Below are 15,231 nucleotides of genomic sequence, written 5' to 3' on the forward strand. Positions count from 1 at the left end.
TAGCACATGGTGTAAGGTGTCATGTGAGTGAATTATTAAACAATAGGGTATTGATCATAATGGAAAATAAAATACAATCAACTTACTTTTAATAATATAATAAAATTAGTTAGATGTGTTAATGGGTTAACTAAAACAAACTAAACCCCTTCACCGTTACTACCTCTACTATTGTAAATCTTAGAAACAGAAAAGAGGCGAAAAGAGAAGAAGAAGAAGAAGAGAAGCAGGGAAGAAGGAAAAGTGGAAAAAAAGGGAAGAGGTGGAATTCTTAGAGTTCTAAATTGTTGTTTTGAGGTAATAACCTCATCTTTACTTTACTCTCTTCTTTAATCACAAGTTCCATGGCAATTCCTTGTTGAATCCATTCTATATCTCCCTTACTTTCAATTGCCCAGTAAATTCAAGACTTATAGAACTCATCCTATTACTTTCAAACTCTAAGTAAACTTTAGAATTAATGAAATTCTTCTTAAGAATCCTTCCTAAGCTATGAATTAACTTCAATTTTGATTTAAAATATATGAATGTTGCATCCAATGTTGTCTGCACCTTTGGTTGGGTCGGACTTAAGGTCGGAGGCACGACCAAGTTGAGTCCGATGCTGCATCCGATGTTGCTTGCACTGCGGATCGTAATTCCATTAATTCCAATTTTAAACTAGACTCATAGGGTTTCGTTTTGTTAGAAGAAAACATTACCTAGTTCTGCCTCTTAAGTGATCCGAAATTTCCATACAAAAACCCATTTTTCCTTAAATTTCTATAACTACAGTTAAACCTGAATTTGATTCTAAGCCTATTTCAACCTAACCCTAAGGCTACCCTAGGATCCCACCAACACTCAAACATATTCTAATACTTGTGTATGACTTAATAATTATAGGGAATAATAATTTGGTCATCAAAACCTATCGACAACCGTCTCGAGGACTATTTCAATATCGTAAACGCAAACATAACAAGGTAAGTGGGGGGTAGGCTTTGATTTCTTTTGGGAGTGTTTAATTCATTCTTAGTACTATTTGTTAAGAATCTTATGCATATTTAAATTCCTATTTTGTTTATAATATTTATTGATTTTATTATTTATGATCTATGGACGTGAACAATATGATGTGGGATAGTATACAATATGAATCTTTGTGTTAGAATAGATGTTGTAGTCGGCTTGGAAACGAGAGGTATGGTGTGCTGTAGTATGGGATACGGGAGCACTGTACACCTCGTACTATGCCATTTAGATTACATATGGCCAGGGATGTCATTCCTTAATAGTACAACCCTTACCAGCAGGGGTTCAGGGGTTGGGTGACCATAGCCCCTTGTCCCGAGGAGTACATACCAGGATGGGGTCCATGCTATGATTATCTGGGTCTACCCACGGGGAGGTATGTAATACCAACGACCAGTGTGGGCTCCATACAACAATTGACGTTACATCTCGGGGAGGTGCAAAAGGAACCGAGATTGTTTCCCGAGTTGTTGGCGTGTCATTAACCTAGTGACTTAGGCATTGCTTGTTAGGTGGAAATTAAGATTAAAATTGAATTCATGCATTTAGGATTCATGCTTGTGTATGTGTGGTCTATCCTTTAATTGCTGGGCTCGGTGGAACTCACCCCTATGGAATTTCTTCTTTTTAGATGATCCTGTAGGTGGATATTATGGTGACGGAGAAGATAACTTCGAGCCAAAGGGTTATGGTGATGGTATACATACTGATATGAACGGAGAGGGGTGTGAGCCCTATTATTAAGACGATCAAGGTGTCCCGAGAGAATGGGGACTAGTGATGTAGACCGACCTTTTCGTTTCTTTTGCTTTTCCTTTACATTCTTTTGATAGATGAAAATCCATTGTAAATACTAGATATGTTACCTTCTTCCTTTTTGGGGTACTGTGTATAACAGTAATCTGAATGTAGGGACTAGGATGTGGATAATACAACTGGAGCTTTATCTAAATATTACAACTTGGGCGTACTCTGACAATAAAACCATGTTATATTTTAAACTTTATTTTGCTTGTGACTTATATTTATTGTATCTGGATCCTGGAGGTGTTTGGATACTTCGGGTATTCGGGTCAGGCACCGGATCCTCCCAGGGGGTGGTTCCGGGGTGTGAGTCGTGTGACAGTTGTGATGTTTCTTTGTGATAAAATCATTGTCTATATGCTATTATTTTGTTTATTAGGAGGTGAATGTCTGTTACATAGTGAATATATGCTTGTATTTTGCTTATAGAGTGGCCACATTAAACACGTATTGTATCCTTGTCATACACGTTTTATTATGCCAGATTTTGTAAAAGTAATATCGTCGTCTAATTCATTTAATTGTCGTATGTATCCGTATTCGTATGATTGTCGTTCCTAAACTTACTAAGGGTAAAACTGGAGGTCGAAGATTTAGACCCGATTGGCGAATACACTACCTTGCTTGCAGGCATCAATAACAAAGATCTTAACTGGGAACTCTACAAGAAACAACCCAGTAATCTGATGGAGCTCCAGGCTTGATGCAAAGAATTCATGAATGCGGTTAAGACCCTAAATGCCAAAATGGAGAACCGGGAAGGAAGATCGGAGAGGAAAAGGACTGAAAGAGATGAGGACCAACGAGGAAAGGAGAGGAAAAAGCGTCAGGCAGATCGACGTCACAGCAAAAGACCACCGAAGCAATTCGAGCACTACAACCCCCTAAACCGTCCTCGCTCTGAAATCCTGATACAAATCCAGAACGAGAGGATCATCCGGATAAGCTCTTTTATGCCCAGGGCTCTTCTCCAAATGGCCTAGGGTTAAGATCACTTGAGAACCTAAACCGTTCCACGAAGCTTAAAGGATTATGGCATATTCTTTCAGACAAAATCGCTTTGTTCCTTTTTCAAAGCCAAACTCAGAGGAAATTAGATTATTTTTGCTCAAGACAGTAAAGTGGGTTCTTTCTTTTACTAACTAAGCCAAGCAAGTCCCTATGTATTTTGTTCCTTTTAGCAAAGTACAAAAAGAGCAGCATAATGAAACAGCTCAAAATATTTCATCTTGGAGATGGACGTTCCTCTAGAGTCTAGTCTTGTGAAGGTCGTCCCCTTTCCGCATTGACGTTTTGGACTTCCGTGGCTCAACATTTCAAGACTGGATCTCTTTTCTCCTTGGCGCTAGTGGCTGATTGGGCTCATATTCTAACTGATATAGATTCTCTTGTTAGTTTGTTTTCTTCAGTTTTTTTCTGTTACATTCCCCGGAAGCTCAATACTGAGGCTCATTACTTTGCTGTGCGAGCTTCAAGTTTGTTTCTTTCAAATGTATGGTTGTTAGTCCCCCCCCCCCCCTCCTACCCCTGTTGTACTCCCATCACCTTGGTAGAATTCTTCAATTTATAAATCATGGTAGTGTTGTGTTAAAAAAAACAAAAAAAACCCTGTGAAGGTTTCTCTGTTGGGCCAAACACTTGTGAAAATAATTAATTCAGACTTGTCTTCAAGTCCTCAACAAATAATTAATAAAATAAATTTATTTTATCAAAGAAAAAAGAAAAGTAAGCAGCCATAGGAAACCCATATTAACTACATCTTCAATAATTTGATGACAAGAAAACAAAAAATACATTGCTCTTCCCTTCCTCCCCAACCCCCGGCCCAAACCACAACCAACACCCCCCCCCCCAAAAAAAAAGAGCCTAGGGGCAAGCGTAAATTTAACGCTATTTACCCTAAGAGGACGACACCGGCTACAATTAGCACTTCTTTACCATTACAGCATCCATGGAATTTTAATCAGCATGGACCTAGGTTGAGACCAGATCTAGGCCCAATTAGTAGCCCGAAGCATTTGATTTGCAAGTCCTTGCTTCTCCTACCAACATCATATAGAGGAGAGAAAACATAGAAGCCCCCACAAATATATCAGAGATGGGAATTATTATCCATTGAATGTGGGAAAGATGCGTGAACATGCATGGAAGAAGGTAAGGTGTTGTTACCCGTGTAAGAGCCACCTTGGTAATAAGTATCACCTTCCAAAATTGTATCTGCAAATCGATAAAGATTTGATCCTGAACTCTGCTTCATAACAGTCGGGGTTTGGGTAGTTGGCAGGCCTAGAAAGCCTTGTTCCAGAGATGGCTGTAGCCCAAAGAAGCCTTTCCCACTGGATGCCGGATCATGAAAACTGTTCTGAACAGAACCGTTTTTGAAGGCTTCATCCCCATACCATCCAGATGGCCCAACAACATTAGCTGTTATTTGCCCAACTCCATCTCCCCCAAGTAGAGCACCACCAATTCCAAAAAATGGCCCAGTGGACCAGACACCACCACTTCGTGTTGACGACCCAGCTACACCAGATCCATTAGCTGCTACAGTAGCAAGCCCACTGCCAATTCCAGCTATAGTGCCGTGAACATTTCCTTTTGTATCTTGTACTGCAGCTCTAGCCACTGATGAGACGCCTAAGTATCCACGAAGCAGACTGGGGAATCCACTGGTGAAAATGTTCTTATTAGACAATCCATCATTTGAGCTGCTGCCAACAGGGAGACCAACAGTCCTTTGTTCTTGTGACACCAAGATTGCAGGAAGTTCCTGAGGCAAAATATTGGTGCTAGGCCAAGGACGTTTCACTTCATGGGTTCTCATCCTTCTTGAGGACTCAATCTCACCAGCTTTTCTCTTCAAATTAGCTTTTTCTTCTATTTTATTTTCTAAATCTGCTATCTCTTTCTCCAGGTTGGTAATTTTGTCACTAATATGCCATCCTGAAAGAATCTTCGTAGGATCCATCTTGTGATCCTCCAAACACTTAATTAAGGATTTCAGGGCAGCAAGTTGCCTTTCGTTAGCTTCTTTCTGTGGAAGAATGTCACATTGCAAGATCAAAATTACAAACCCATTTAGACATTAGACATTGTTTTTGTGTGCCTGTGTGAGAGATACAGAGAGAAAGATACCAGTGGTGCAGGAGAACCTTGTGCTTCTCTCCTCATTCTTTTCCAGATTTCTTTGGATTCACGTAAAAATGATGCAAGAATTTTTTGAGGGAATTTTTCCTCCTCAACCCAAAAAGTACAAGCAACATCAATAGCTTCAATATGCATTCTGTTCTTCTCCATCCCTTGAATGATATCTGTGACACAGTATGGAAAGTTTGAGATGATTTAACTAAGACATTTCGGTTAGAATTGTCCACACTCCAGTTTTTATGGTAACATTCAAGTAATATGAAGTAGATGTGGCATAAGTATCATATTATCAATTGCTTCATGTTGATAAGAAGTCAATGACATCAACAAATGCTAATACCTTTAGTACATAGGTTCTTCAATAGCAAAGCCATGAACAAAGCAGAAACCTGGAACTGTAGCTTCTGTACTGTAAACTTTAGCAAGGTGAAAAGTGGAGAGGTACAGGACACCAAAGGGTAGGGAATAAAGTTATTCAATGTGATTTGATTTTAAGCAACTTGCATAAAATGAAATTGAAATGATATCTAAATCTTAGCCTAGTGAAATAGATGTACGCCGAAAATCTTAGATGACATGCAGATATGAAATATTTGTTGAGTTATGTAGCCCACAGGGGCATTATGGGGTTTTCCACCCATAGCCAACTCATTAGTTAGAGTCGGTTATGAGGGGGGTATTTCTGTAATCTTTTGATCTCCTTTTATTATAAATAAAGAGGCTTGGTGATCCTATTGATCACTCAAGCATTCATTCCTGAAGGCTGCTAACATGGTATCAGAGCAGGAATGCTGATCTAGGTGCAGTCTCAATAATAATGGTAAAGAATGCTTAAAACTAAACAAATAATCATTATACCGTAAACAACTAATTCATAATTAGCACTAATATGAGGGGCAAGTAGTACAATATGACAATATTGACAATAAAAGCACGCAATACAAAAGGTCTTTCCGCAGGGTCTCCAAATGTGCCAAAATATCTTACCGTAGTAGAAGGTAGGCTAACAAAGTCGCCCTTTGTTCCAATATGCTAAACTCTTACCTTAGTAATGTAATTTACCGCCGAAGGGGAGTCTGGTAGGGTGTGGGGGTAAGTGGGGGGAGGGATACTCGAACATAGTGGGGCTGAGGAACAGCAAAACATGGGTGGGGGACTCGTCTGTGGGCAGAATATTCGGGGGTGTGTGGGACTGTGAGAGAAAAGTCTGCTTTGGAGTGGGAGGGGTGACAGAGAGGGTTGTGGATTGCTAGGAGTTGAGAGAGAGTGAGGGGATAGAGAAAGCAACCAAGAGGGTCGTGGATTGTTGGGAGGTACTCGGAGTGAGGAGAAGGGGGTGGCGAGAGAGATAGAGGGTCGTGGATTGCTGGGGGGAGAGAGAGAGAGAGAGAGGTTGAAAGATGGGGTACAAGAGAGAGAGAGGGGGGGTAGTGGGTGTGGTGAGATAAAATCAAGGGTGGGGCTGTGAGAGAAAATCAGGGTTGGGAGATGGGAAGATGAGAGATAGAGAGAGGGAGTCATGGAAACTAGAAATCGTGAGGTATGAGCTAGGGAAGGTGAGAAGAAGGGGATAAGATGTGAGGGGGTCGTGAGATAAAATCGGGGGTTAGGAGCAGGAAACCTTACGGGAGCAGCTGGGAGAGGTGAGAGAAAGAGAGTCTCGTCTGCAATGAGAGAAGATTGGGGGTAGGGCAGTAAGAGAAAATCGGGGTTGGGAGATGTGGAGGTGAGAGAAAGGAGTCGTGGGAACTGCGAGATAAAGGCTGTGGGAGGCGAGAGAGAGGGTCTTGTCTTCAATGAGAAAAAACAGGGAGAAATGGTTGGTTGGGGGAGGTGAGAGAGAGATTCGTGGAAGGAGAAGTAATCGGAGAAGTCAGAGATGGGGTATGCGAGGAATAGTCGAGGTTGGGGGAGAGATAATCAAGGGAGAAATGGTTGGTTTGGGATAGTAACGTACCTAAACCGAATCAGGTCCACCTTCTGCTAGATAATCTATGAGAATCGGTTTATTCGCCAGAGCTGGGGCCAAAGAGGCTAGGAGCGAGAGAGCGAGAGAGGAGGAGAGCAAGGAGCTCACTGGTCTCTCTAGTCTCAATGGGAGACTTTGACCAATCCAACCGTTAGTGTTGCAGTGAGAGCGAGAGCGAGCTAATTCCTCTGTGGCCGGCCTTTTTATGTTCTTCAATTTGTGATTTGAGCACTATAAATCCCAAAACTTGAAATGGTGAAGATAATAATCGTTTTGTATGTTAGATTATTTCTTCCAACTCATACCGAAGAGAAAAACAAATTTCCAAGGCCGTCGGTTGCACTTTGTAATACCCCAAATTTTCAAAACCCTGAATGGAGTAATTAACTGGCATAATTTTGGGATTTTCAGGGTTTTGAGGTGGTAATTGACTTGGGGCACAATCAAACATGAGGTATGGATAATAGGATCACTGCACGTTTATTTCATGATGTCTAATCATAGCATTCTAGGTAAGGGTGTTACGTATATACATGTTTGTATTAGAATTGGTATTTGTACATAGACATAAATATGTACGCTTTTAGCCATGTATGAATATGCCTAGGATGTTTGTATTGTGTATATATATATATATATATATATATATATATATATATATATATATATATGTATTATATAGTATAAGTGAGTATGTATTGTGTTATATAAATAGGTATATATATACAAATTTTGTATATTATATATATGCTTGTATTTATATATAGATATGACACGATACATAGTTACGTGGGCTAACCTGATCAAGTTAGGTTGGTTTGGGCTCGACTCAACTAACATGGTAAGGGGCAGCCAAGGGGATTGGCCTAGCTTTTTTTATAAAAATAGAAATCATTGTGAGGGGAAAATTCGGCCAACATGGTAAAAAATGGGCTGGCATATGGTAAAATGGCAAGATTTTGGAGTGATTTGATGTCTATCCCACCTTACTCTAATTAGCTAGTAGAGATATTTGACAACCTAGCCTATAATGGAATGAATGGGCAAACAAAGTGATGTAGGTAAGTCACCTAAAGGGTTTATTTTATTGAAAATAAGCTTTAGGTTAGGTCATATATGTATTGGGACTTTGATCCCATGGGTTTACTTTGTAATTGGCAAATTTAATGGGCTTAAAATATGGGTAGAAAGTAGGAAAACGGGATTTACTTCAATAGTTTAGTTAGAGTCCTGATTTAGTCTGCTTTCTTTATTATTTCACTTTCCTAGTAAATTTAGGATACCTTATTAGTTAAAGATTGGGTTAGGCTTTTCCTTTTTAGTGTCTAAGTCTATTTTTGAGTCTTCCACATAAGTTTGTAAGGGAGGCCAGCATTGTACATGAATTTGACTAATGAAATATTGGCTTGAGCCTTTGTGAAAATCTTGAGATAGGATGGGTGAGATGCCCAGGCTGAGATAGCCAACCCTTCCTTTCCCCCTTCTTCTTCCCTACTCGATCCCCATTCTTCTTCTATTTTCTGTTTTGTTTTAAAACCTGCAACCAAGCCATTGGATGTGTATTCTGGAGTTTGCATCAAGGTTTTGAGATCCAAGAGTCACTCAACACCACTGATTTGATTGTTGCGCTTCTCTTATTCAGGAATTATTTATTCTAGATTGCTGCTTCAAACAGGTTACAAATTTGTGGGTTTATAATTCCTACTTCTCTTGTGGTTACCAATTTGAGATCCCATTGTTCTGGTATAATTGGATTGATCTTTTGGTGGGAAATGTTCTTCATTTTAGACAACGAAACCATTCCATTACTACCAACCCAAAGAAATACGACCTCTCTAAAATATATGGTCCATGGTTCATGCCGCGTTCTACTAAGACTCTAGAGTTTTTTCTATTTGGTCATGCCTGGGATTAGACCTATTTTGGTTCTAGTCTTACATTATTTGGTATCAGAGCTATTCTGGTTCTAGCGACATACATCCTAGTTGTTGAATCTAAAAGGGAAGATTGGCGTCGACATTGTATCTTTTATACACCGATGACTAGTGGACCATTGACAGCACAAGTGATCGTGGACAGTGGGAGTTGTGTCAATGAGCTTTCTCAGGCTTTTGTTATCGAAAGGAAAGCTTAAAGTTGAGCCTCATCCGCAGCCCTACAAGGGTATCTCTACTCAATAATGATATTTTAGAAGTTAATCAGTGATGCTCAGTACCACTTAAGATTTCTGGCTATGAGGAAAATGTCTGGTGTGATGCGATCACCATGATTTTGACTGATGTATTATTTGGGAGGCCAAGGATGTATGATAACAATGTGTTGGTGGGAGATACAAAAATCAATGTTTCTTCGACTTCAAAGGGAAACCACTAATTCTCAATCCACTCAACATACCATTGATGAAACCAAGACTTAGCGCTGCCCAACTGAAGCGACAACAGGTTTTGTAGACCACTGACAAGAAGCAGCCAATAATAGAAGGTTCAAGCAACAAGGTACCACGTGCTAGTACAGGTACCAATAAAGCAAAACTCATGGAGTCATGACTTCTTGCATTACCTCATCAAGAGTTCCTTGCTACCAGTGAGGAAACGGGGCTGATATTAGCTTTGGTCATGAAAGAAGTGTCGCTAGTCACTATTGCTACTCATCCCAAGCCCACAAGGGAGCTACTTGATGATTTTTCAGACTCAGTACCAGATGATCTTCCTGATGAGCTGCCTCCTATGAGATAATGAGAGACATTCAGCATGCCATTGACCTAGTACCAAGGTCGGTATTACCTAATCTGCCTACTTATCGTCTCAGCCCTACAGAGCATGCCGAGCTCAAGAGACAAGAGAATGATCTGCTTTGAAAGGGGTTTATTGTTGAGAACATGAGTCTGTGTGCTGTTCTAGTACAACTTACTCTAAAGAAGGATGGCACATGGCGGTTGTGTATTGATAGCAGAGCAATCAACAAAATCACCGTCAAGTACAGGTTTCCTATCCCACGCCTTGACAATATGTTAGACATGCTCACTTGTGCTGCAATCTTTTCGAAGATTGACTTGAAGAGTGAATATCATCATATTTGAATACGTCCAAAAGATGAGTGGAAGACTGCATCCAAGACAAAGTAATGCAAGAGTCGACCTCGAACCAGAGAATCAGCGAGAGATCGATTGTAGCCAGGATCAACACAATAAGGAACAAATTAAATAACTAAAACTCTTTTTTTTATTACTGCTTTTTTTCTATTACATATGAATGGAGAACATAAAGGATAAGAAGAAAGGAGAAGAAGATAAAGAAGAGAAGGGGGTAGAGGAATGGCTCTCTCAGCCTAGGTCTCTCACCCACAGCTATTCCAACTGTTGAAACATGGAATTTCTCCCAAAACCGATGGCAACATGGCCTGAAAATTCTATTCTCCAATTCTGTTTCTATTACAAGAGGGGTTGCTTACAAAATTAGAAACTTAAGAAATAGTAACTTCTAAAAGAAATATCAACTTCTAAAAATAGAAACCTAATGAAAATAGAAACTAGGCTTTATAGTTCAGCCAACATGCAAAGAACAAAATTAGAAACTAGTACATATAATAACTACTAAAGGCTCATAAAAATAGAAACTAAGTTAATAGCAGCTTCTAATAGAATATTCCACCAACATCCAGCAGCTAATCTTCACACCAGCTGTCCATATCAGCCCCAAATCACTGTTCATGTGAACAACAACTTTTTTTTTATTTCTGTCTTGGTTGGTCTCACATCTACTTCATGCTTCTCTCTGGGCTGGGGCTGCCTTAGGTGATGCTCCATTAAACCAACAAAAACTTGCAACATCATCAAACTAGGTTGCCTCTCACTGCAGTCAAATCCACAACCTTGTTGGGTTGGTTTTGGGGCTTGTTCCTGCGGGTACATATGGACTTGTGATCTATATCACAAAGAATGGACTATATGAATGGAAAGCGAGGCCCTTTGGCCTTACAAATGCACCAAGTACTTTCATGCATGTGATAGACACAGGTACTTCGTTCATTCATCGGCAAGTTTCTTGTGGTTTACTTTGATGACATTCTTATCTGCAATCACACCACCAAGGAACTTCTTGATCATCTAAGGCATGTGATGAGAGTGTTGCGTAAAGAGAAATTCTTCATAAATCTCAAGAAGTGTTCTTTTATGCTGCCTAAGGTTATCTTCCTTGGGTTTATTATATCATCATAAGGGGTCGAAGCTGATCCAACAAAGGTGCAAAGCATAATTGATTGGCCAGTACCACAAACCTTGACAGAGATCAGGAATTTTCACAGCCTAGCATCATTCTAATAGTGTTTCAATCAGAATTTCAGCAATATCATTGTCGTGTTTGTCAGCTTGCTAAGGGAGATAAGCAAAACACATGCCTATATACACCTCTACCAATGCAACATGCACCCTGGCTGAAATCAGTATGGACTTTGTCCTGGGTTACAATCTACATGAGAGCAACATGATTCTATATTTGTAGTGGTGGACAGATTTTTGAAGATGGCTTACTTTATTCCCTGCCGGAAGACATTTGATGCAAGTCATATAGCCAAGCTCTTCTTCAAAGAGGTGGTGTGTATTCATGGGCTGCCAAAGTCAATTGTTTCGGATAGAGATGTGAAAATTACCAGTTACTTCTGCAAGATGCTATGAATGAAGACGAATACAAAGCTGAAGTTCTCCACAGCCTTTCATCCTCACACCGATGGTCAGACTAAGGTGGTTAACTGCAGCCTAGGCAACATACTCAGATGCCTTGTTCGTGACCACGAGAGGGACTGGTCTTCTATCCTTGATATTGCAGATTTTGCGTATAACAGCTCCGTCAATCGTACTACTAGTCGTACATCTTTTGAGATCGTTTTGAGTTTGCAACCTCAACACCCTGTGGATTTGATTCCCCTTCCTCATGTTCGGGTTAGCGTGGAAGTTGATGAATTCCTACGCCACATTACAGAAGTACATGCAGACGTTTGTCGACATCATTGCTATTAGCAATGATGGGTACAAGGCAGCAGCTGATCGCCATCGTCGATATGTGGAATCCAACCAGGTGATTTGGTGATGGTTCGAATTTCTCCAGAGCGACTTCCTTCTGGAGTCAATCACAAGCTCCATCCTCGCAAGATGGGTCCTTTCAAAGTGCTGCAACACATAGGAACCAATGCTTACATGCTCGAGCTACCTCCAACCATGAAGATTAGCAATGTTTTCAACATGGCTGATCTCACACTCTGTGTAGGTCACTATTTTGGCAAGGGTGACACTGAGCTTGGTCTCTGGCTCCCACAGTTTATTACTCCTATGGATGTTGAAAACGTGCTTGACAACAAATTCATTACTATGCAGGATGTTCGAGGTTATTACCCTTTCCTTGTCAAATGGAAAAATTGACTTGACAGTGACAATAACTGGATTCATGCTGACAACTTCAAGCGCCTTGATCCGGACCTCTACGAGCACTACATGTCTTTCATCCATTCGTCGAAGACATGATTTTAAGAGGAGGGGAGTTGATGTACATTGGTTGACTGAACCAGCCTCAGGTATATTCTTCCCTACACCAGCATTAGGGTAGGAATAGGGTAGGTGTGGGGATTCCCTTACACTAATACTAAATCGTGGACTTAGGTTAGCGTTTAATTAGATTTTTATTTGGCCTTTTAATTAATCTTTTATTTTTAAAATTGAGTTATCCTAATTAGGATTCCTAGTTTAAGTTTGAATCCTAGTTGGGAGTCCTAGTCCTAATTTGAGTTTGTTTTTCTATTCAGCCATAAGACTATAAATATGTAAGAGCTCCAGTTGAGCCCCCACGAGTTATGAAATAAAGATATTGCTTTCTGCAACATTACTGTCTTGAGATAGGCTGTAAAGGTGAGATACCCAGGCTGAGATAGCCTTCCACAACCCCATTCCATCGATCTCCATTCAAGCTCCAGTTCTGACCTAGCCGATCTCTTGAAGATATAATCAGCAGCTGGAAATTCTCTGCAAGGGTCAAGAATACTTTCAGACAACAAGTAATGTAGCTCTAAATAGGAGGCAGTCCCATTAGAGGCCAGGTGAACAATGATTCTGAAATTGATCAGCCGATTGGGGCAAAGTAGGCTGATTTGACTTAAAGTTAGGGTTAGATAAGAGGCATGAGTGAATGTGATATATGATAATGATGAGCAGATCTAAAGGAAGCTAATGGTATAGGATTTGAATAGGTTTAACAAAAAATTAAAATTCTGAAATTCTAGGGTTAGGGTTTCGGGTTTTGGGATCTAGAACTTAGGTTGAAATTAGGAATTTTAATGGGAGTTTAGGGCTAGGGTTAGGATCGAATTTTCCAGGTAGGGAGGGGAAGATTCAATCCAAGTATGAGAGGTTTTTGATGGTTGGAAGTACTGATTCTGGAATTTTAGGGTTTTTGGGGTTTAATGGAGTTGGGCGATTTTAGGGTTTGAGAGACAAATAAGGCAGTAGCTTGGGGTCGAGTATAGGTAGTGGTATAAAGGGGCTGTGGTTTGAATCTGATTGAATTCTGATAATGGATGAAGGGTTAATGTAACTTAGATGATCTAGGGTTTAAAGGAATTAATGGGATAATGGAGGCTAGGGTTGGAGGAAGAGAAGAAGAATGGAATGAACGAAATTAATTAACTTACTTGTTGAAGGTGATTTTCAATGGAGGCAGCAGCTATGTGATAGGAGGATAAAACCACCTCCCAGCTGAAGAAGATCCTCCCAGCCGTCACGGCGTAAGGAGTCAACTGGATTCCACCACTCCCTTTCTACCTTGATATCCACAAGGATGCACACACTCACAAGGGAGCAATGGAACAGCAGCAATGGCAGCCAACACATGAAATTTTAATTCAAATAATTTGTGGGGGAGCCTCGCACGATTTCAAAATTTAGAATAGAGGCTAATGCCAAATCCTAGTACAATCTAATCACTCCTCCCCCACAAATCGGGGAAGGGTGTGGTTATAATCTAAAGCTATTACCTTAAAAGCAGTAAAATATCCTAACTACCCCTATTAACTTAAGTTAAAAAGCACTTAGCTAAATAACTTAAATTGACCCAATTGAACCAATTGGATGCAACCAATTTTAAACCGTTTCAATTTAAATAGCAGAAAATAAACTATGGAATAGAAATACTAGAATGTAAACCTAAACTATGGCTCCCTAATTAAGCCCTAATGTCAGGACTTCTTCTTCTTCTTCTTCTACCTACTTGGTGCTGCATCAACAAGTGCAACATCCCCAACCCAAACCCTTCTTCTTCTAATCCTCTAAACAAAACCCTAATATCCCCTCAATCTTTAAACATCATCCCCATAACCTAAATTCTGCCCAGAACAAACCAGACATCAAAATCATTCCTTTTTTGGATCGAACTCTCCTCTCACCATAAGGGAAACTCAATCCAGGTATCAGCCCTAGGTGACCATCCTAAACCCTAGATTCCCTATTCTTCCACTTTTTTCAAAACCTAGAAAACCTAAACCTAACCTGCTGCCCATTCAAGTTTACATACCTAACTCCATTAAAACTTAGCGAGACCTTCACTGATAGACTCCCCTACATCAACTTGACCTAACCCTATCATCAGACCCCAAACCCAACTAAACCCTAACCCAAATTTGATCAAATCACCTATCTTGACCTAGCTGAACTGCCAAATTCATAGCAGATCCCAGTTATTGGCTTCTAGTTGGATCCCTTCCAATATAGAACTACATTACAAAGAAGGATTTCAATGTAGAGATTAGGTACATTGAATGTAGTCATGGTGGGTAGAATAATGGGTGAGCTAGCAAGAATATAGAGAATTAAAAGGTTTTTGAAATTAGACACAAAATTGGAAAGAGGGATCGAAGAACAAATTAAGGGAATAGAGGAGGGGAGGCCTCACATGAACAGAGGACTCTCCCAGCCCCCAAAACCGTGGATGGAAGAGAGGGAGAGAATGCAAAAAAAAAAAGAGAGAGAAGAAGGGAAGAGGCCAAGAAGGACTTCACCTGCTGGAGGTTGATCATCCTGCAATCAAAGAGTCTTGCTGGCTTCCATTGGAGGAGAGGAGTAATCTTAACAAAGATAGGTACCTTTTCCTCCCTCTTTTAGTAGAATTGACAGGGTGTCTCTCATAGATTGATGATAGTAGGTTTCGTTAACCATTGAAAGGGGGGATTATATGACCATGTTAGGTTTGTAATGATGTTGTTATGACCTTTATATTATTTAAGTAGGGCTTGCACTACATTTCGGATTCATGTATAGG

At 40.2% G+C, this 15,231-nt stretch overlaps 1 protein-coding gene across 2 annotated transcripts in view; it reads right to left on the bottom strand.

Annotated features, from left to right (window-relative positions):
* Positions 1-3,769: 3,769 nt before the first annotated feature.
* Positions 3,770-15,231, bottom strand: part of LOC122671996 (protein FRIGIDA-like) — a 40,541-nt gene continuing 29,079 nt past the window's right edge. The window contains exons 2-4 of one of the 2 annotated variants that reach the window (XM_043869500.1): positions 4,954-5,129; positions 3,988-4,852; positions 3,770-3,860 (exon numbers count right to left, since the gene is read on the bottom strand). In XM_043869500.1, the coding sequence (XP_043725435.1) occupies positions 3,820-3,860; positions 3,988-4,852; positions 4,954-5,129 (1,082 nt within the window). In that variant the 3' untranslated portion in view covers positions 3,770-3,819. The other variant, XM_043869499.1, reaches the window with a different exon arrangement.

This window comes from Telopea speciosissima, chromosome 8 (assembly GCF_018873765.1).
Source record: "Telopea speciosissima isolate NSW1024214 ecotype Mountain lineage chromosome 8, Tspe_v1, whole genome shotgun sequence".
Taxonomy (NCBI): domain Eukaryota; kingdom Viridiplantae; phylum Streptophyta; class Magnoliopsida; order Proteales; family Proteaceae; genus Telopea; species Telopea speciosissima.